This window comes from Ciona robusta, chromosome 3 (assembly GCF_009617815.1).
Source record: "Ciona robusta chromosome 3, ASM961781v2".
Classification (NCBI taxonomy): domain Eukaryota; kingdom Metazoa; phylum Chordata; class Ascidiacea; order Phlebobranchia; family Cionidae; genus Ciona; species Ciona robusta.
The window spans coordinates 3,227,897-3,250,583 of record NC_143237.1 but is presented as its reverse complement, the minus strand read 5'-3'; the positions used below and the strand labels follow the sequence as shown (position 1 = coordinate 3,250,583).

The following is a 22,687-nucleotide window of genomic DNA, read 5'->3' as shown; positions in this document are numbered from 1 at the left end:
GAAAAACTAAGGTTATTCGGCTTCCAGACTCTGCAAAACCGGGATGTCCGCTAGATGCAACTCAATGCACACACAGACACAACAAAGAATACGTTACGCAAACATATTCGTGTAAATGTAAAAATCAAATTTTATGTTGTTTTTTTTATTCCCCACATAAGTGATTACTGAAAGAATGATTATAATTTCAACTGGAGAAGAATTTTTAATATTCAGCAGAAAATATGTAAACAACGATTTACAGAGAACAAGTGCGAGAAATAAAACATGAAACAACACGTTAAGTTATCTGGGTTAGCTGCAAATATGAACACGATTATAAGCAGCATATTTAAGTTCACTTGATTTTGATACAACGCAAAAATTAGCAGATACACATAATATAACATGGAATACATGACAAAGCTTTTCAGATCGTCCTAAACCATAATTTATATTTACTTTTTTACTATTACTGTGGTAAGACAAAATTTAAAGTAGGTCTCATATTTTAACAAAAACAGTCAAATTTGAATTTTTAATTCCAAAGTAGTACAGAAAGTTTAGTTGTGCTCAAATTTGAATATTCGATTTCAAAAGCAGTAGCAAAAGTTTAGTTGTGCTGATTTATGCGACGGTCGCAGATATTGATTCGTTTCTTGAAAGCCCAGTCATGGCTGGTTGGTTGCGACGGACAGCGTGGTACGAGTTTCGCAGCAAAACATACGGAAAGCAAGACTCGAGGAGGTCCATGGTGAGGAAGGGAGAGAAGTGGATGATCCTCTCAAGGAGGAGATAAACCGACTCCCTGCTCCTCGTGCTCACTTTGTCCGTCTCCTGTCCCAACTTGAGGAGACTTGATGATGCAAGCTGAAGAAGAAGACAAGAAGAGTTAGGAGAAGTTCAGGAAAATTTATCTCGTCATTTTATTTATGAGATGCCTTGCTGAGGTTTGATCTGGCTTAGTGTTGCCCAATATTTATTTTGCAGTCCTAGGCCAGTGTTACCCAACATTTATTTTTTATTAAAGGAATGACTGGACAGAAAATAAGAAACTAATATGTCACAAAACTTGGGAAACACTGTTTTTGACAGTAACATAATGTAATAATACAACCTCGTATGGTGCCGTTTTTTTAACACAGAGTATTACATACATAGAATTTTGCCTCTGGTAGTGATTATAGAGTAAAGGTTGTTTTATGAAATAAAACATTCATCCTAAAATTAATATGCCACGTTCACAAATAGGATAGTAACTGTAATAATGTGTTCTTAAAGTGCTTATCTATTTTATATTTCATGATGTTTATGTTTTGCATGAACGTTGTATTTTTAAGTGACATACAGTTTCCCTTAGTGTTGCGATCGCGTGCATAAACTGATTGGTAAATAAATTGGAATATTACATAAATAAAATATTTCAAGGCAACCATAACCCTTGAATTATTTCTTAATGAAATAATTTTTTTTTTAACAAAATATAAAAAATAAAAACTTACAGCAAGAAACTCCTTGAGTCGATCTTCCACGGTTCCTCGATGAACCGTGAAGAGCGCAGCAGCTACGTGGTTCACTGCACGCGCCAAACAATGGCAGTTGTTACCGTGGGCAACGAGCTCGGGGAGGAAAACCGATCTCTCGTTACGAGCGAGAACAGGAATGGCCACAGCAAGAAACACCATCAACAAACAAGCTACTTTGTATTCCTCGTCAGGATTCTCAATCTGTTGGTGCGGAAAGTTAAAAAGTTTTTTTTTGTTTTTTTCACAGATGAAAAATGACATTTTTTATCTGGATAGAGATGCTCAAATGTGATGATTAGGTAACACCTATGTTTCAAAATATGAAACAGCTTTTGAAAAATTCGAGTGAGATTTTTTTCGTTAGTATGCCTCTTTTTTTTAGTATGCCTCAAGCAAATCTTTTTATGTGGGTGAATTTTTATACTGCAGTAATGTCTTGGAGACATAAAAATCCAGATTAATGTGCGTGGTAGCTTAAAAAATATCAGGAAAAACAATAAATGTCTGTAACAAGTGTGAAATGGTCATAAAATGCCTTCAACATCAATAAAAAAAATGTGCGTCACAGACTTGAAAACATCAGGAAAAACAATAAATGTTTGTAACAGGTGTGAAATGGTCATATAGTAGGGTAGGGGAAGATGGGACACCTTTGACACATAATAACCAAATATCTTGATCGTTTTTTAAACAATAAACAACGGTCTATGGGAGCCGTGAGGATAAAGTTTTATAAAAAAACGTTAAATGTTTGTTTACTACCAAATTGGAAGAGAAAATTGATTGAAAAGGTGTCCCATCTTCCCCCACCCTACTATAAATAAAATGCATTTAACATCATTAAAAAAAAAAAAAAAAACTTTGAATGAAAGTACCTTCTGTGAAGATAGAGCTGCACATAATGTTGGATCGATCTCACATGGAATCCCTGCAGCTGATGCAAGCTCGTTTATGTTTATTGTCACCTGGTCAATATATTTATATTATACCCGCTGTTTTAAATGTACGAATATTTAATGAATTAGTTGGGTTTCAACTTGTAACCAGTGACAGACAAACTGTTTTAAGAAAACATGCCCCTTTTACACCTTGATTGATGTACCTTGGAATAAAAATATTCAAAGCTTAATTGACCAAAAAAGTCACTGAAACTGTATTTTTAATCCAATTACCAAACAAATATTAATATAAGAACAAAAAATTGATTGGCAGTTAAACGCCCCCTTCCTTTCAAAAAGTTGCACCAAATTTAAATTTTAACAATAAATATTATATGCAGTAAAATCCCCACATCTGATACCTTAATATCAGTTTCCTTTGGTATGTGTTCCTTGAAATCAGCAATGGAAGCGAGAAGGAATGGAATACGATGCTGTAACACCTGGTAAGTATATATGTGTTATAAGTTATTGGTAGTTTGATTCCACAGTATTATATAGTAGGGTGGGGAAGACGGGACACCTTTAGCACATAATATCCAAATATCCTGATTGTGTTTTAAACAACTAACAACAGTCTATGGAAGTTGTGAAGATGCGGTTTTATAATTTTTCAAATGTTCTTTGTTTACTACCAAATGTGACAAGAAAATAAAATGAAAAGGTGTCTCATCTTTCCCCATCTTACTATATTGTTTCAATGTCAGCATGGGTAAAAATACAAAAAAGTTCCTACTTCATTTAACTTTGAATGTTTTATTCAGTTCGTATGCATAATATAGGCGACTAACATGGGTATGGCTTAGAATCCCACACGTACACTATGGGAATATTACTGTTAAACAAAGTAACATGCCAATTACTAATAACCTACAAATTACAAGTAATAACTTGGGCATACCAATGGTCTAAAAACCACCCTGGATTTCCAAAAAAATAGTTGCCTATAATGTCTAACATAACTGGTATTTGAGATTCAATCATGTGTTGATGTTTTTTTGTAAAATATGTTTTAAAGTTTTTTTGTAAAATATATTTTTTTGTGAAGTATTTATTTAGTTTTAGTTACATCGTTCAATGCTTCTTGAGCAACATCACGGAAGGAGAAAATGACGCCAATGATCGTCATTCGAAGCAAGAAGTTTTCCACACCTGTGGTATATGTACGTGAATTAAATTGAAAAAACGTAAAAATGGGAAAAATGTGTCATTTTTGGACAATATTTCATTTATAGTTCTAATTAAAAAATTTCCAAATTTAAACTAATTTTCCCCAAATAAAAATACTTAAAATTTAAACTTAGCATTTAGACAAAAAAAATTATAAATTTTATTACCAAATTTAAAATAATACAGTATCCCCAAAATGAAATTATTTTTGCAAAATTAAAGATAGCATTTAGCGCATGTGCAGGCATTACCCTCCAGCTTCCTGTAAAGCATAGCCATCTGTTCAGGCTTATCAAAGTTAGTCCGCAGCCCTGTTAGTGTGTCCATGTTGTCCACCACTGATTTCTACACGAACGGATGCAAAATATCCACATTTGTGGTTGAATTAGTGCAAAGCAGGGTTATATTATATAATGCAGCATACGATGTATAAACATTCTATTAGTTTTCCCTATTTTTTCAGTTATTTTATGCAAAGGGCCAAAATGTTATTTTATGCAAAAAAGCCAAAGTAATATTTTTGCCTTAATTTTATGCAAAATACCCAAAATATTATTTTTTCCGTTATTTTTATGCAAAATGGCTAAAATATTATTTTTGTTGTTAATTTATGCAAAATGGCCAAAATACTATTTTTTGAACAACATTTTTTTTTCGGTGTTAAATTTAGTAAGGTGCTACAGGCATGCCAGAGGACCTGGAATTAACTCATCCATAAACCATTATCACCTTTAAAGGTGCCTAGATTTCTTCAGGAGGACCAATGTGCAATTAGTTTGCGATGCTTTATATGTTAGTTAGTTATAACTAAATATAAGCCAGGCGTTTGTAAGATGCATTGATACCATCAAGGTTGGAAATAAGTTCCATCATTGCATCAGGTTTGTGGATACTGGTGCGAAGCGCGGTGACCAATTTCATGTTTTGGATCGTGATTCGCTATTCAGCAGTGACAAATACTCGCAAATTATTCAGGGAATCAATTTACTTTTACAAGTTTAGTTCTTAAATGTTAAAAAAATAGTTTTTTCTTATTGCAAAAAATTGTTTTTCATGGCTTTATACTGACTTTGACTATTTTATATTTCAAAATTACCCAAAAGTTAGAAATTAAAGACAAAAAAGAACAAAAAAAGAAGACTTTTATTTAACAAGTCACTCCAGAGGAATTCATAGACATTTAAACTGTCATTGCTTAAAAATAATTTTACATAAAATAAAACACCATTTAATAATAATAGAAATGTTTCTCTCTTACCTTAAGTTCAGTGATCTGACTAGCAATATGCCACACCAAACTTTCATTCAGAAACTTCATCCCATAAGGTCCAATAATCTGGGCAAGTGCTTTCAATTCTGTTGAAAAAATTCATTAAAAAAAAACGAAAAATGAAAAAAATTTTGATAAATTTTGGAAATTATGTGCCCAGTGTACAATAGTTTTTTTTTTAATTTTTTAGAAAATCTGGCAACACTGAAGTTATTGCTTACCGTTGATATTTGAATATTCCTCGGCGTTTATGATTGGTTGGTTGCTAGATGATGAGTCAGCATAATTTGGCACCTTAACAAAATGCCGACGCATCTCCGAGAAAACAGTGCTGCCCCCACTAACTTGTCGCAACATCACTTCAAGGTACCTGGGTGAGTCGGAAATTTAAATTGGAAACACTGGTATGTTGTTAGTAACATTTTTAACACTTTGGCTGCCAACCACAAATTAAGGGGATATTTCAATAATTTGAAAACACACAGACATATACATATATATACTTAATTGAATGAAACATACAATATATATACTTAATCAAATATATTCCACTAATTAAATATACTTGATTTTTAATCAACCTTATTTATTTAGTGGTATAGTCTATTATATATATATATACACTATATTATATAATCCTTCTGTTACTTCTGCTACCAGGCATAGTACAAACAATATATCAGTGGCTCATCTGGTATAAAAACGTATAGTGTATTTCCAACGTTTCGTCTGCCATACGGCGAGACTTCATCAGGGAATGAAACGCAACAGTTACAACAAGCGAAAAGCAGAAAAGGTGAGAAAAAGGATTATTATATAACCCTTTTATAATATATACACTAAAACCAAAACAATACTGAATATCCTTACACGTAATCATTCCCTTAAAGTAAAGTTCGAGGTATTGACATTCGCTTCATTTCTTTCATAACTTAATATAAACTTACCACTGCGTATACAATGTAGTGATGGTTGTTTCACCATGGCTGTCAACCATCTGACTTTGTTGCAGCAATACACTGTTGAATATTCGAGTAACATCTGTTGAAAAAATGATACATTTTTAGATTTTTAAAATATTAAAATATATTCTTTTTATTCATATCTAGAATATTTTACACATTTTGAAAGATTTTAAGAATTTTGGTAAATAATATTGAAAACCTGTGATTTAAAATTTTAACAAGAAAAAAATTTGAGGTACGATGAATTAATGTTAAAATGTTGAAAACTGAAAGATACATTGAATTTGGTAAGCATTTATATTTAACTTAAATTTCAATGAGGTGGTAAAAAAATTAAATTTACAATTTATTTAAATAAATGTTTTCATTCATACATATATAAATTTTACATACTTTGCAAGATTTTTAGTGTTTTTTTTTGGAATAAATATTTAAAAGCTGTGATTTTTAAATTTAGCGAAAGTGTTTAAGCCATGACACGGAAACATAATGAATGTACATGGATTAATGGATTATCATCACGTATAGGTTTGTAACATACGTGCAAACTATACAGGAAACACAACAGCATCGTGTGAAATTTTGTGTTGTGGCATCCCATTGTATTACTTAGTTATGTCATAGTAGAAACATGAATGTACATATGCTACAATGCAGTGTATTTCTAACATACTAAGAAAATGGATAATTTTTTCTTAAACGCATATTTTGTGAAATATAGCATAAAATTTAAAAAAGGTGAATAAATTAATGTAGGAATAAATTACTTTTTTATTCTCGTATGGCGGGGCAACGAATAACACAGACGCATATTTAATACACCTCAGACCTCATGTCTAGTTTGTAAAAGAAAAGTTTTATTTTATTTTCTTATTTAACAGTCTAAGTGACAACTCAAACAATTAAGTAATCACTGGGTTGAAGCAAACACTGATACAACTGGTATCGTATGCAAATATTTTATAAACATATGTAGCACACAGTGTGTAATGTAATTAATATGATTCATCCATAATAATAATAATAACTGTATTTGTCTCTTTGATTACGGTAGCGAAGATTTAGAAATATTTTAAACCAAAAGACAGGATATAGCGACAAAACAACAGTTGTTAAAACACGCTTACAGTTAAAAATATATTTGTTTTAGGAAAAAAGGGACATTTATATTTATTATTATCAAGTTAAACTTTTAATAGAAACAAAAGTGTGCGTAAAGTCAAGGCCTGTACAGTGAATCTAAACATTTTATATTAACATGATACACTACACACTAGTGTAGCATTACACAAGCTTAACCATAGATAGGGATGCACATTACAGAATAATCAACTATTCTAGTTTTCTAGGATATTCTAGAATACTTTATTTCGAATCTAGAATTCTGTATCTAGAATTTCAAATCTTTTTTACTTAGATTAAAATATCAATTTTACGCCTTGAACTCACACCCTATATAGAAGGCTTTGTTAAAAAGTAATACTAATCTTACATTGACAATTCTTTTTGGTAGCTATATCTCATACCAACTTACCCAAATGAACATAGTTCTCAACAGTTTGCAAAGTAGCCATATAAGCTCGTAACTTGCACAATAGTTCACTCGGTTTCGCAATTTCACTTGTTTCCTTGTTAAATGTCATGGAAACTAAATGTCTGAAATTATACATAAGCATTATAAAACACAAATTTGTCATTTAACGGTTGCATACATTTTTTAGTATTAAGTTTTTAAGTTAGGCATATTCAAAGATTTAAACATAAATTTGACAAATTAAAATGATTTTTTGACCACTTGCGTTTTTGGATGGTTGCGAATCGCGTAAAAACGAGTTCACAGATATAGTCTGCATATGGAGTCCTACAGGTCAAGAATCGGGACTTGTTCAGAAAAAATAAAGGATTTCACTATCGCGAGCAAGTCACTCGAACGTATAAGGGTGTTGGGGTAATGGCCAAACCTGGCCTAAATCCCAAGTCCTAAAAGACCTCACCCATACAGTATAAAATAAAAACAATTTGTAAAAACTTATTCTAAATTATTCAAAAACAACAAATTCGACATTTTGTTTAACAATGTTATCATATATACATCAACACATACTTAGCAAAACGACTTTCTAAATGAGCCGTCAAATACTCCTTGGGGGCAAATGTATGTTCCCATACAACAAAGTTAGCTCTGTAGTTAATTGCGCTGCAAACTTCTGCAAGTGCCATGTGGTATTTGTCCATTCTGTGCAAAAAAAAACAATTAAATAAAACAACTGTATTCTTATTCTGCTGGACCTAATGTTGCCAGCTATTTTTAGTCAGTTACTACTATAGTGCATTTTGCAGTTTGAAAACTGATCTGTATATATAGTAAGGTGGGGGAAGATGGGTCACCTTTCTATTCTATTTTCTCGTCATATATGGCAGTAAACGAAGAACAGTCAAAGAATAATAAAAACATATTCTCACGACTCCCATGGACCGTTGTTAATTGTTTAAAACACAATCAGGGTATTTGGATATTCAGTGTTAAAAGTGTCCCATCTTCCCCCACCCTACAATATATATATAAAACAAATTCTGTGTAAATAAAAAACTTCTATCACTTATAATATACAAACTTGGAAATTTGGCAAAATATAAATCAGAAACCGTTGATCAGTCAAATAGTTTTCATAGGCAAACTAAATAAGTGTTGTGACGCAAAAACAAAAAACTTTGTCAGTGCAACTGCTTTAAGATTGTTATTGTTATACCATTGCAGCTGTCAAAATGAGAAATGGTACAGCATTAAAAACTATTACTTTAAATTGCATGTTTAAAGTTTGTAAACACAAAATCTGCTAAAAAGTAAACACACTGAAAAGATTGATTGTTAAAATGGAATCAACATTTACCAAAAACATTTTATAACTTTATTTTTATCGACACAAATCCATCTTATAAAATGCATAATACAATGTTGCCGAACATATACAAAAAAACGCACATTATAAAACACATATTATAACATTGCTATAATGCTGCACGATTTTTAAATAATTCTGCTAAACAATTTTTACCTTGTAACATATAATCTGTCCTTTCTTTTACTTTCCAGTCCAGGTTTAGTCGTTTCTTGTACATTACCCTTGGTATGTTTCTTTCCTTTACCTTTCTTTACCAACCCTTGTTTCATCATCACAGCTGCGTTTTTCGGCAGTAACTAAAAATTATTTTGTGGGTCAGATATTGGATTCCTAATGTTAAGTTTACGAAAAAATTTTAAACAAGTTTACATTAAAATGATTACTCATTCCAATTGTTTAATGCAATTTTTTATATATGTATAGTAGAGTGGGGGAAGATGGGACACTGTTAGCACATAATGTCCAAATATCCTGATCCTGTTTTTCACAATTAACAACAGTCTATGGGATTCGTGAGAATTCGGTTTTATAATTTTTTTAAATGTCTTTATTTACTACGAAATGGGACGAGATAATAAAATAAATAGGTGTCCCATCTACCCCCACCCCACTACATATAGTTTTATCTACTTTAATAAATATATATAATAGTTATACTTTATACCAACATCTAACATAAACCTAAAAGGTGAGTTGCAAAAGTAACAGATTTAAACCAAATAAAATTTTCAAATAGATTTACATTTTCCGCCAACTGGCTTTGCTCTGATGCGATGTTAAAGAGAAGATTCCTCGCTTCTTTCGCAATCTCTTCCAAGAACTGATTGACGCAGTTGAGAGCTCGGTCCCGGACATGGGAGCGCTCCTCCGGACAGAAATCTCCGACAGCGGTGGCGAAGTGTCCGCAGATAAGAGGGAAAATGATGGAGTAGCGAGACTGGGCAGGAAGCTCGATGCAGCGTTTGAATGCAGTCGCGTAAAAGTTTTGGTAGAAACTGTAGGAAAGTAAATATTAATAATGTTAAGTTATTCTTAGGTAAAAAATCATGTTTGTATTTTGTACATAGTGTTTGGTTGTTACTTTAACTGTAATATTAACAAATTTTATTGCAGTAAATTGTTTAGATTGATTAAAAATAGAGCACAAATAAAATACTTTATGAGATGATATTAAGACACATCACAAATGTGATAGACATTATGAAAATTGATCTAAATTAAACCAACAAACCCAGACTTTACATAAATCTCTTAAAAATCTATTTAAACTTTTATTATCATGATCAGTAGATTGAAAACCAACATAACAAAAAAAAAATAAAACATCTATATAACCAAAATAACAAAAAAACTTTAACTTTAAAAGCAAAAAACAATTACCAGAAATTGGAAAGGTCGGACGTTTCATGTAACACCTCATCTATCTCATCCACTACTTTACAATGGAAAGATATCGTGTTCATCAATCTAGCCAGACCAACATTGTCCTTTAAACTTAACGCAGCTTTGTTTACACTTGTGTAGGCCTGCGTGGAAAATATTTTCATAATTAACTACAGTTTCATAGAAAAATAGTAACCTTTTAAACTAAAATTAATTTGTAATTGTCTTTTTAGTTCTTGTAAACTTTTTTTTAATTCAGAAGTTTTTATATTAATGTTTTTTATAACGAAAAAAGAGTAACTTTTAAGTAATAAAAACCCTTGTTTGCGAATAACTTTTTGTATAATTTGGTACATTTTATTTAATAAAAAAATTGGGTTTTCACTAAAAAGAATTTTTCCTCAAATTATAAAACTTTAGATAACTTAAAACCTGTATTAAATATTTATATATATATATATAGAAAAAAATTAATGAAATGTATTTCGTACTTAAGTTTTTAAATAAAGTTGTACCTGTAGTCGGAACCAGTCGAGACGCATGGCACGAAAATCAAACAACTCCTTCTGTTCAACTTGCTTTATGCTCAGTGATGTCATAGTGTTCACTATTGATGTCATAATTACGGATTCATCTTCAGGACACACCTGTCAATCACGATTGATGCAACTTGAATTGGTATAATTTAAAAAAACTGTTGTTCAAATACCCATTTCATTATTTAAACACATTTTTTATTACATTACAAAATAAACCACTCAATTCTTTCAGGTTGAGGTCCTTGTCAAGGATCTGGGATTGAGGCCAGATTTGGCCCATAGCCCCAAAATTATAAATTATATAGGCTTAATTTTGAATTTTTATAAATAGCTTTTTACGCTAAAATGTTTCTCATTTGTGAAAATTGCTTAAATTACCGATAAGTTTTGAACAGCTTCATTTAGAATAACGGAGTCGTATCCATACATGTACTGCACGTAATATCGTTGCACCACTTCATCATATCGACGGACAAGATGGCGAATTTCTTCCATGTAGAATAACAGTTCCCCAAGGTGCCTAGAAATGTAAATTTAATGATATATAGTAGGGTGGAGAAGATGGGACACCTTTTAATCTATTTCCTTGTCCCATTTGGTAGTAAACAAAAACACTCAATAAATTATAAACAGTATCCCCACGACTCCTATGGAGCGTTGTTTATTATTTAAAACGTGATCAAGATATTTGGATATTATGTGCTAAAGATTTCCAGCTTCCCCCACCCTACTATATCATATATTGTGAAGGCAAGCATACTTTAAAGCAAGTTAAATCTGAATGATTTACTTTAACACATTGTGTTTATGCTGTGAAATAGGACACCCATTGTTATTACACCGTTTGTCTACTTCCGTCGCAAAATAAGAATGAAAAGGACATAAGATTGAAATAAGTAAAAATTTATGAAAGTCTACCCAGTGCAAACTCAGTCATAAACACATAGAAAATAAATTAATGATGCAAGCAAATATTTGATGAACAGACTGAAAGCACAAAACTGTGTAAACAGTTCTCAGTATCCCTTACCCATACCATCAGTGTAAGAACATTAAGTTTACTACAAAGAGTTATATATATATCAAAACATTAGAGAAAGCAATATTAAGGGTTCTTATCCTTTCTGCTCATGTGAAAATAGGGTGCACATTACAAAATAATTAGGATATCCTTGAATGTACTTTAAAAGTTGACATTTGATGGCGTCATTAAACAGAATTCGGAATCCCGTAATTAGATTCGAATATAAAAGAATTTGAAATTCTGTATTGTGCATCCCTAGTGAAAGGTAACAAATTGCGCAATAATAGTCTAGTATACCCAGTGCATTATAAGTGGTTTTGTTTTATTATAATCTACTCGATTTATGGAAACTAACTAAAATTAAAGCTTGAAAAATACACCCCTAGTGTCAGCGAAGTTTACTCTTGAATAAGAAACGGTATATTATAAAACCATAATACTTTATACAAAGTAGATATATATATATATATTTTTATATATATTTTTATAATAAACCATAATTTGCAAATAGTAAAATTCTCAGATCTATAAGCTTAACACACATGACATGACCATGTTATGTCCGAACTTTGTCTCGCTTTATCGCGTAAACATTATTGCGCTTGTTGCGAGGTCACAGACACAACTTTTTTGAATACAGGGGAGGCAGGACATGCATTCTTTAATACACTGTTTCTTATTTAGCCACCACAGGTTTGGCGCCAATACACATAACACACACTAGGCAACAAAATGATCACCTGTCAACAAAGTCTTCTGCGTTCACTTTCTTGATGAAGTTACTTGAGTTTCTGGCTAACCACATCACCTCATCACGTGCATATGATAACGCCATGAACACAAATAAGGTTTTTGGTCCAAGCAAACCAGGTTGGTCCTGTGGTATGCGGATATTGTTTTATGTTGAATTTAAAAATAATTTGCATTATATATATATATATACTATTGGTATACAGAATTTGCCCAATTAAGATTTTATACCAATTACTCAGTTTCAGTTAAACCTTTTTTTTTATTTGTAATAATTCAACATAAAATATTTGCATTTATAATACTTTGTTGGCATTGTGTAACTAAAACCACACTAATGTTTATATTATTCTTAAACATTCGTTCATGGTATACGACTCCACACATTACGAAGAACAGTAAACGTACAATAGTATACATTATCCTATTGTTGAGGTCACAATTCAAATCTATTGTTCTGAATCTACAGGAAGGGAATATATCATACGGTGGTGTGAATGTGTGTGTGCGACGGTCTGTTAGCTTACTCACCGTTAAAACTGCAACAAATTCCTTCATGGATGAGCGAAGATACTTTCGTTTATCTTTGTGGATCTTACCAGCCTGCTGTGCTGCCATATCTCGACATTCCTTCACTTCTGATATCTTCTTGTTGTAACTGAAAATGTAAGCAAAGTATATACTTCAAATCCTAAGTTTCACATTCAAATTTTATGTGTAGAAGGTTATAAAATATGCTGGAAAATAACACTCATGCTTTAAGTGCAACATTTGATAGCTTTAAAGGGTGGGTAAACTTAATATGTTAATTCAATTAAATGTGCAAAGTTTTACTTATTGAAAATTATCGGTAGACTGTAGAAGGTTATAAAATACGCTGGATTATAAATAAAATAACACTCAAGCTTTATAAGTGCAACATTTGAGACGCTTGAGGGAGGGCTAAACTTATTATGTTGATTTCAATAAAACTTTTTTCAAAAGTAAATATCTTATGTGCAAAGTTTTACTTATTGAAAATTATGAGTAGAGGGTTATAAAATATGCTTCATTGTAAATAACATTCAAACTGTATAAGTGCAACACTTGAGTGTGGGATAGGCACACTTAAAGCCCTGAAGGGATGTAGAAAACAATTAACACAACATAGTAGGCAACTCATAAGATAATAAGATATGGTGCTTTTTTGCAGTCTACCAATATATACATGTATTTAGTACAGTGGTGACGGCATGTTACCTTCACTTACCCTTTAATTGATGAGAAAACTTCCTCAGCACTTCTGTGCAACATGATCACTTCATCTCGGAATAAAGTCAAACAGAAGTTGGACTGTAGTACTGGTCTCCATAAACCTGATGGGAGTTTCACAACATAATGTTATTTCAGGGAGCAATTTTACTAACTAAACAAATTAGATATGCTATAACTGTTATATTGGTGGGTAACCAACCAACTCTGGCCCAAATCCTAAATTTTATGGCGACATAGAAGTACTACTTTACCCCTATGGAATAAAAAAAACACAATTTTACTAACTAAACAAAGCACGATACACTAATAACTGTTATATTTGTGTAATTGACAAACTCTGGCCTAAATTCCAAATTTTATGGCAGCATATTTTCCCTATAGAATAAAATACCATGCAATTTTACCAACTATAAAAGCACGATACACTGTTAACTATAATATTGGTGTAATGGGCAACATTTGCCCTAAAAAAATCATGGAAAGCATGGGTGTATTACTTTACCCCTATAGAATAAAAAATACAGCAAACATAAAACTACACTAAACACACTCACTCACATGCAAAACGCAATACATAATACTAAACAGGGTCACAGAGGGTTTCATGTAAAAAATGACTAAATAAAAATTATATATAGATAATGTTAGGTTGTTACCTGCTGTGGCTTCCTGGCTTGACACCATGGATGTGTGGCACAACAAGTATCCGAAATAAATCCAACGTTCAAGTGACTCAACGCTTATATATTCGCATTGCATCTGTGGGGGTAATGGAGTTGAAGATTACTGTTTAATACATATGTATGCCTAGTTTCAGCCTTAATTTTAAACAATAAAAGGTATATATAGTGTAAAATTATAATAGTAATAACTTTATTTGTCTCTTCGTTGATGGTGGGTAAAATTTAGAAATATTTTAAGCGAAAAGACAGATTATAGCGACAAAACAACGGTTGATAAAACACCCTTACAGTTAAAACATATTTACATTTAATTGGAAGAAAATAAGCGTGGTCATTACACCTAGCAGACAAACAAGCCATTTATGTTTAAATATTATCAAGTTAAACTTCTGATAAAACAAAAGTGTGCATAAAGTCACGACCCGTATACAGCAAAAAGTGTTTATCCTTTTATTATTTAATTCAGTGATTGTTTAGGAGTTTGAAAAATAATTTTAAAAAACAAAAACTCAGCAACTTTTTAATTAAAAACTAAACAAAACTGTTTGAATTTGTTCTTGGTTTTGTATTTTTATTGTTACAATTTAACTTTATGTCAAAATGTTTGCATTTGATTAAAAATATATATCTATAACGCTTTAAACCAAATACCTTATCAGTAACAGCAGGGTTAAGCATCTGTGCTGGTGTAGCAATTACACTAAACAAGGATGATGATCTCCATACATCTGCACCACTGTTTCTTTGTGGATAAATCTGAAGGAGTGACATTACTGCATTCTGAATGGACTGCAAATACAAGTAAAGAAATAAATAAGTATATATTGTAAATTCAGGTATAAACATATATATATATATATATATATAATTTATACACATATAATTTAAAAAAAAAAATTTTTTTGAAATGTTAAATCACATTACCCATTTAAACATAAAAAAACTTAAATGAACAAAACATGAATTAGTTTGATCATGTAAAAAATTCTAAGCAAACAAATACAAACAGTAAACTGAATAAAGTAAATAACTTACTCTACTGTGAGCTCCAAAATCTTCCACCAACTTTTTTAGTGGATTTTCAAAATCCACGATCATTTGACCAAGACGTGCATAATCCTTCTCCCTTGGATGGGAGGTTTGTTTAAATATACCATGATATTACCATGTTTTCAATATATATACAACAAGTTTCGATTTAGTTGTATAACAAAGTTTCATTTTAACTATTGATGTGATGCACTATACATACTTGGTCCGCTTAAAATTTTTGATTTGTTAAAAAATTCTTTAATTTTGGTGATTTGTAAATATAAATATCGGAAAAACTGAAACGTCATAACCAATCAAGAAATTTAACCCCCACTCCTCAAAAAGTAATTTGTATTCTTGGTTTTTTGCCTTGATGATATGAAAACATGAGAAGTCCTCTCTCAGGTAAAAACTTCCCATAACTTACATTTTCCCATGAATCATATCATGAGCATGATCGTAAAGTCCGATGATTGCTTTGCGGTCGTCGATGCGCGAAACAAGTATCATCAGTGAAGCGTAACGAACGATCAGTTCAAGAAAATGTGACGTCAAGTCATAATTGACAGTCTAAAAAAATTTACAACAAGGATTTAGAAATATTTTATGCGAAAAAAACAAACAAGATATAGCAATAACCCAACAGTTGTTAAAACATACAAAGATTTAAAAACATATTTACATTTAATTGAAAAAATGAACATGGTTGCTGCACCTAGCAGACAAATGAGTCATTTATGTTTAATTATTTTAAGCTAAACTTCTAATAGAAACAAAAGTGTTTGTGGAAGCATGTCTACTCATTTTCTGCATCTTATATAAATTTGGATGTACATAAAATTTTGCTTTTTCTTACCAAATCTAAGTATATAGAAAGACTGTCGAATGTAGCAAGGAGCTCATAGAAGTGATCCTGTAATGAAAACAATGATAACATTTTTGAAATATTCAAATTATAAACAAATTTATCACCTTGAATTCCAATACATCAACAAACGTGTGGTAGTATAATGAAAGTCCTTTAAGAATTTCATTCTTCGCATTATTTACACCAGCAAGTTGATTCTAGAAATGATATGATGGTATTAATACAAACAATTGAACGTAACTTACTTTAACCCGCGTGGCCAGAAACTTTGCCAGTAGAGTCTTGCCCCAAGGAAATATATGCCCGCAATGGTAGCAGCGACGAGCCTTCAACCTGAGCCTTCATGGGTTACAGGCACACGGTGCCGGATAACTTTTCCACGGATAATTATAAAATAAAAATAGGCAAAATGTCTTATACGCACCAGTCAAACAAAAATATACAATAACGTTATATAGAAAAACACTGCGCTATAACAATAGAAAACATATAAAAAATAACGCTCCAATTCACACATACTGCTCCAAAATCAACATTGTTGCCGTCGGTTACCTGGTTATTCCGCGTGTCTACTTGTGGAAACTTTCGAACAATAAATTTAATCCCAGATTCCAGTGCCTTGTCCGTTAAATATGTTGGCTTTGATCTGCTGTCACTGCATGCCTAAAGTAACCACAAATTTAAGGTCAAAATTTTCCTTCATATTTTTATAAAACACATGGCAAAATTAGTTGAATATTGTTTTGCAACTTTAATAGAGTATATAGCAGCTCAACGCTAGTTTACGGGTGTTTGAGGGGTTGGCATACACCATAACAACTGCACTTACTTTCTTAATGTTGTATATCCTTGTCAGCATGCCAACAGCACGGTTATTCAATATAATCAGCTTTTCAGCTAACTTCTGCTGTCCTGGTACCACCCTCGCCATCATGCTACGCGACGCTGAACGCATTATGATTTTCGGGGTTGATTACGGAGCAAAGCAATGTTTGTTTTTGAAAGAAGGCGACGATTTCGTCGTACTTAACTCAACAGCGCTACACCGCGAATCTTTTCACGCCCAGGTAACATGTTCCGCTTGGACGATAACCGCTCTGCTTGGCCGCACAATAGCGTAGGCAGTTTATGAGCAAAGTTTAGGTTTTTATTAGGGAGCAAATTTGGTCAGATTCTCTGTCTACTTTACGCGATTGATGTGATGCGTGTGGCATATTTTTATTATTAAATGTATATTATATCTGTAAAAGAAGACATTCGGGAAAATCTTAGGTTTTATCTCCCCACTTTACAGTTTCGTATTTGCAATATTTTTCTGTTTTAGACTTTTATAATGGCCGGGGTTGGGCGATAGAGATTCAGTGGTAATAATATTACTGTTTGAGGTGTTAATTACATATGTTTGCTCCTTTTAATAAATTTTACCTTTTAGCATTTATATTATATTAATTAGTATTTAATAAAAGAGTAAACACATTGCACTGACACAAATAGGAAATAGCTGTCAAAATAATTTAAATATTTGTTTTTATGTTTTACACTTACAGATATTGACATTTAATGATATATTGTGCAAAACAGCAATGTGAAACTCCTTACAAGCTGCAGAATGCCAGTTGACAATCGTGATATTGACATTTCTTCTGTCATACGAACACCACGACAAGCTAAAAAACGTAAACGAGATCACAAAGAAACAGAGAAGTTCCTGTCGCATGGTTCAGAGGAGGAAATTTCAAAAGTTTGCGCCGGTAAGACGTGTTTTGAAGTACTATATACCAGTGTTTCTCAACCTTTTTAGCCTGCGGAAAACTTGAAACAAGTTTTGCGAACCAGTGGACCTTCAACCCAAATGTAATTATGGCAAAAGTATGCAACTGCAACTCAAAAGCAAAGTAGACCATGAAATCTATGTTACGTCACCGTGCTGCAAATTACAGAACTGGCGAAGCTCTAAATCAGTTTAAAAGTTGATGATTTATTTTTTTAATTAAAAAACTTTAAAATCTTGCATTTTGTAATTGAATTATAAAATTGTAATATATTTGGTGGAGCGGTGGTTGAAATCCACCGTTATAGTGCTCTATACTATTATTAACACCATTATATAAGAGGTGTCTGGTTTGTAAAGTATAACAGATGCACACTTAATAAATTTTGTTTATAAAGTTTTGGTTATGCAAACTTTAAATTGTTCAACCCCTGCCATTTAATTTAACAACAACGGACTAAATCTATATTACCATACCCATAATACTTTAATGTTGCTTGTAAAAGTAATTCTTGCATGCACTTGCTTGAAAAATTTGAGTTTTTTTTCAGGTATTTCACAGAAAAGATTATTCAATGATGAAGAATGTGATGAAATTGAGCGGTGTATCAACGATGTGGTGAGGAACGGCGAGAAGAATATGTACAATGAACATACGGTGGACAGAGCTCCACTGAGGGTCAAATATTTTTTTGGAGAGGTAGGATTGAATTTCAATATATTCACAATGTACAGGGGTTAGGCTGCTCATTTAGTAACTGGCGAATAGGTCCACTAGATTGAAATTAGAGCTGCCAATCTGCCATAATTATGGACGTGAGTTTACAAATGCTCCAACCCTTCGGTCACAGTTTGCTTCTCCAAAGTTTGAGCTACAATAATAAAGAAACAAAACATTCACCCCTGAAGTTACGTACATGGTAACTTGTTAGCAGGATAAAAAAATGGGTTTATGAAGCAGCACACATGTACTGTGAACTAATTTCTGCCAAGAATCAAAAGTGACTTTCATTATTACTCACATGATAATTGGTGTTGTCACATTTTTATTTACTCACATGATAATTGGTATTGTCACATTTTTTAGAATCTGCTGACCAATTTTGTCAATTCGTTTTTTACCTGTTGTGTTCCACCTTTAATTAAATACTAAAGCAAATATTATTAACGTCACTACAGGGATACACATACGGAAAGCAAATGAACCAAAAAGGACCTGGACAGGAGCGTTTATATCAAAAAGGAGTTGTTGACCCAATTCCTAGCTGGGTGTTTAAGAAGCTAGTAAAGTAAATGCATGATGTTTAATATTTGTGGTTTAAATTTCGGGGGTGCTTGTTTAGATATTTAGCTAACACCAAAGTCCAGAGTAAACAAATATTTTAGGCTAAAAAATTATTGCCACAAAACATACCATTTAAAAGATATTTGTCTCAGTGGTGTATCAAATGTTTGGGTGTGTATTTGCAACATGAACAAACAAAAGAAACTATTTATATGAAGGAACACAATAATTATAAATCTGAGCAATAAGGAAAATAATAAAAAAGCTGCTCTAATTTAGGTAAAGACAAAGTATATTGTTTATGTTCTTAAACACTTTTTGTATATTCGAGACATTTTTCTATAAAAAAGAGATATGTCTGGAAGACTCAAAAGGTGATATTGTAAAAACCTGAACATTATTTCTTAATTTTTTAGAATTCAAGTCGTGTCTCTTCGTACCATGTATATCATTATTACCTTTTTGTACCAGGCCTTTAGAAGATTGTGGTATGATCAAGAAGAAGTGGATAACGTCAGCTGTGATCAATGATTATTATCCTGGTGGATGCATCGTCTCCCATGTTGATCCTGCTCATATATTTGAACGCCCCATCGTCAGGTACAACATAAGCTGCCTCAGATAATTAAAATCATCAAGTACAGGACTCACAGTTTATACAGTAAGTATCCAAAGCTAGAGAAAGCAGAATTTGTTGTTTTAGGCTGAAAAAATATACTGTGTATTGCAAAATGCAAAAATAAATTGCTTAGAAAAGCAAACCATTAAAAGTACTTTTAGGCTGCAATATTTTGACACCTGTATTTGAATATTTTGAAAGTTTTCTGCTGTTATGCAGTGAGTGCTGTGTGAAATATTTGTAAATGATGTTTATCTCAGTAAAGTTTCATTACCATTAGTTTTATTTTTTCTTTTCAGTGTTTCGTTCTTCAGCACCGCAGCCTTATCATTCGGTTGCAAGTTTTCATTCAAGCCAATCCGAGTGTCCGACCCAGTGGTGTGTCTTCCCATACCTCGTGGAGTTGCGACAAGCATTTCGTAAGTTTAACTTAAGTTACACTGTTACACTTAACCAAAATATAACATTTTAATCACACCATGAGTATTTAAGCCATTTTAAAATCTGTTACACTTATTCAAAATGTAGCTTCCCATCTTTGTTGATTGTACTAAACTATATGAAATGAACTGTATCTTACATTTTTATCACACCGTGCGTGAAAATTTAAGGCATTTGGAAATCTGTTAAACTTAACCATAATATAATATACATCATCACACTTAACCAAAATATAGTTTTTCATCTTTGTTACTTGTACAAAATTATAGAAACTGTATCTACATTTTAAAATAAATACCTGAGAAATTTATTTTTATTTGGTAATATTTAAAACAATAGCGCTTACCTTTTATTAAAAAATACCAAATTTTACCAAGTAATAATGTGTACCAAACTTAAAATCCTTTATATGTTTTTATTGTGTTATTCTTGTTTCTGCAGTACCCAAAATATAAATGTTTCTGCAGAGGTTACGCAGCAGATTCTATCACTCATTGTATCAGACCACAAGATATCAGACAAAGGCGTGCTGTTATCATATTAAGAAGGTGTGTCTAATTTCTAGTATTTTTCTTATTTTCTTGTTTCTTAGGACCACAGCCATCTGGATTCTAAGCTTTGTTTAAAATTATAAGGAAGCATGAACAAAGTTTTTTTTTTCTAATTGCAGTCCTGAATTAAATTTGCATAAATTCGTTAAAACATGGAAACAATCAAAATTGTTATTAATTAGTGGCTCTACTTTTTGATAGCGCATATCAAACAGCTAAAAATACCTTTTTTGTTGCTTTTAACTTTTTAATGTTTAAGAACATTTGACAATGCACCACGGCAAGGAGAGGATTCCTCTCTTGTGTCTCATCATAGAACATTAAACACCCATGAGGATCGAAGATCTTCAAACAGGCAAGCAATTTATACTCTATGATTTAAAGTTGCTCTTCTAGTAAAATTTTATATTACCAGTGTTTCATCTGCAAACTGGCGAGAATGTTGATTTATATTTGAAAATAATGTGCTCGTTGTTATGTATATCTAATTAAGTTTGACATATATGTCAGTCGATAATTGGAATGTTTTACCAATTATTCAGGAGTTAAATAATCGTTCATTCCACAAACATTTACAGGCATCGTCTTTCTCTTGATTCTCATAGAGATCGTAGAAAACATACTCGAAGATCGCCACGAAGAAGTGAAGGTAGTCATCGGGATCGTGATGAGAGAGCATCCAAACGAAGAAAGGAAGAGGTTCATGATAAAAAAGAGTTTCCTTCCTTTTTGTTTACCAATTGCTATCTTAATTTTTTTGATAAAAGTAATAATTTTTGCTTATTATTTGCTTTTTTTTAGAAACCTGAAGAAAAGGATAAGAAAACTAAGAAAAAAGAAAAGCAGAATGTTGAAGATAAGGTGGTATCAACATCACTTGTACAAATATCCAACAGAAAACGAGCAAAACCTTTCTTTATGTAAACAATATCACTGCTTACTTGTTTGTGTGAATTATTGCTGACAATTAACTAAAAAAGAGAGTTTAGAACCCATCTCCTTGAACAAAAATGTTTTGTATGTTTTTTTCGCTTTTCACACTTTTTTGTCTGTTTTAATATTCATTCGTTGGTTTGCTCAACATTTATTCTACTAGGTTAGGTTCTACCTTGTTGTTTCATTGGAGCTTGTTTTAGTTGATTATTTCAAAATGCTTGCTTAACAGGTCATACTGTCTGATCTACTGTACAGAATGTTTATGTTATCACACAAAGTACTTTTAAATATTGACGTATGTACTGTATATTGACTTTAATGTATACAAACCGACACATCCACCCAAAGGTATAATATAAAGATCAGCCAGGTAAGGTACATTTGGAATTTACTTGAAGGTATATGAAATAATATTATGAAAAATTTCAGATACGAATTAAGTCGCTGCGATGCATTGTTACTGTGAAGTTGAGTTGTTGAATTTTCTATTTAAGTTTGCACTGAAGATTTTCTTATTAGACATTTGCTTGTGATAACACACTGGCCAGTAATGTATAATTATCTACAGCCTGCCTGTGACATTAGGCACAGTTGTCTGAGACGTCTAAAACAGGAATGGTTTAGTAGTAAAAATGAGATTTAGCGAACGGCCGATCACAAGGGGTTATTAGCGGTGAAGTGGTTGCTGCGTCATTTTGTTAACCATGTTGCGTAACTTTCTTATATAACGTTATTGACAGTGGGATATTAGTGTAAAGAAAACGCCCAGATTTTTGTCTCAATAGCGATGTGATTGGCTC

General features: G+C 32.0%; 2 protein-coding genes across 3 annotated transcripts; one reads left to right on the top strand and one right to left on the bottom strand.

Moving 5' to 3' along the window:
* Positions 1–129: 129 nt before the first annotated feature.
* On the bottom strand, positions 130–17,368 carry LOC149737860 (nck-associated protein 1-like). 2 transcript variants are annotated; one of them, XM_089874760.1, is made up of 27 exons: positions 17,114–17,368; positions 16,837–16,947; positions 16,389–16,481; positions 16,273–16,329; positions 15,844–15,986; positions 15,420–15,510; positions 15,036–15,173; positions 14,358–14,460; positions 13,697–13,802; positions 12,979–13,105; positions 12,438–12,574; positions 11,052–11,193; positions 10,650–10,781; positions 10,132–10,277; positions 9,494–9,746; positions 8,905–9,047; positions 7,953–8,084; positions 7,383–7,504; positions 5,831–5,924; positions 5,105–5,253; positions 4,872–4,969; positions 4,459–4,552; positions 3,513–3,595; positions 2,806–2,886; positions 2,381–2,470; positions 1,482–1,706; positions 130–849 (listed from the first exon to the last, which is right to left on the bottom strand). In XM_089874760.1, exons 1-27 carry the CDS (start codon positions 17,237–17,239, stop codon positions 607–609), a joined length of 3,459 nt encoding a protein of 1,152 aa, XP_089730886.1. In that variant the 5' UTR covers positions 17,240–17,368; the 3' UTR covers positions 130–606. The 2 variants fall into 2 exon arrangements, with proteins under 2 accessions (XP_089730886.1, XP_089730885.1); XM_089874759.1 differs by lacking the exon at positions 4,459–4,552 and adding an exon at positions 3,865–3,958 and having other exon boundaries at positions 17,114–17,367.
* A 441-nt stretch (positions 17,369–17,809) lies between these two features.
* LOC149737859 (RNA demethylase ALKBH5-like) lies at positions 17,810–22,228 on the top strand. The gene is made up of 9 exons (XM_089874771.1): positions 17,810–18,035; positions 18,607–18,755; positions 19,235–19,344; positions 19,812–19,940; positions 20,259–20,378; positions 20,868–20,948; positions 21,211–21,306; positions 21,530–21,650; positions 21,753–22,228. Exons 1-9 carry the CDS (start codon positions 17,894–17,896, stop codon positions 21,873–21,875), a joined length of 1,071 nt encoding a protein of 356 aa, XP_089730897.1. The 5' UTR covers positions 17,810–17,893; the 3' UTR covers positions 21,876–22,228.
* The last annotated feature ends 459 nt before the right edge of the window (positions 22,229–22,687 follow it).

Coding starts and splice junctions, on each gene's coding strand:
- LOC149737859 (XM_089874771.1), top strand. CDS start 17,894: ATGCCAGTTGACAATCGTGATATTGACATTTCTTCTGTCATACGAACA. Junction 19,941..20,258: donor TTTGAACGCCCCATCGTCAG/GTACAACATAAG, acceptor TTTTCTTTTCAG/TGTTTCGTTCTTCAGCACCG. Junction 21,651..21,752: donor CCAAACGAAGAAAGGAAGAG/GTTCATGATAAA, acceptor GCTTTTTTTTAG/AAACCTGAAGAAAAGGATAA.
- LOC149737860 (XM_089874760.1), bottom strand. CDS start 17,239: ATGCGTTCAGCGTCGCGTAGCATGATGGCGAGGGTGGTACCAGGACAG. Junction 8,085..8,904: donor GACAGATTATATGTTACAAG/GTAAAAATTGTT, acceptor TTTTTTGCACAG/AATGGACAAATACCACATGG. Junction 2,887..3,512: donor CTCAAGAAGCATTGAACGAT/GTAACTAAAACT, acceptor TATACTTACCAG/GTGTTACAGCATCGTATTCC.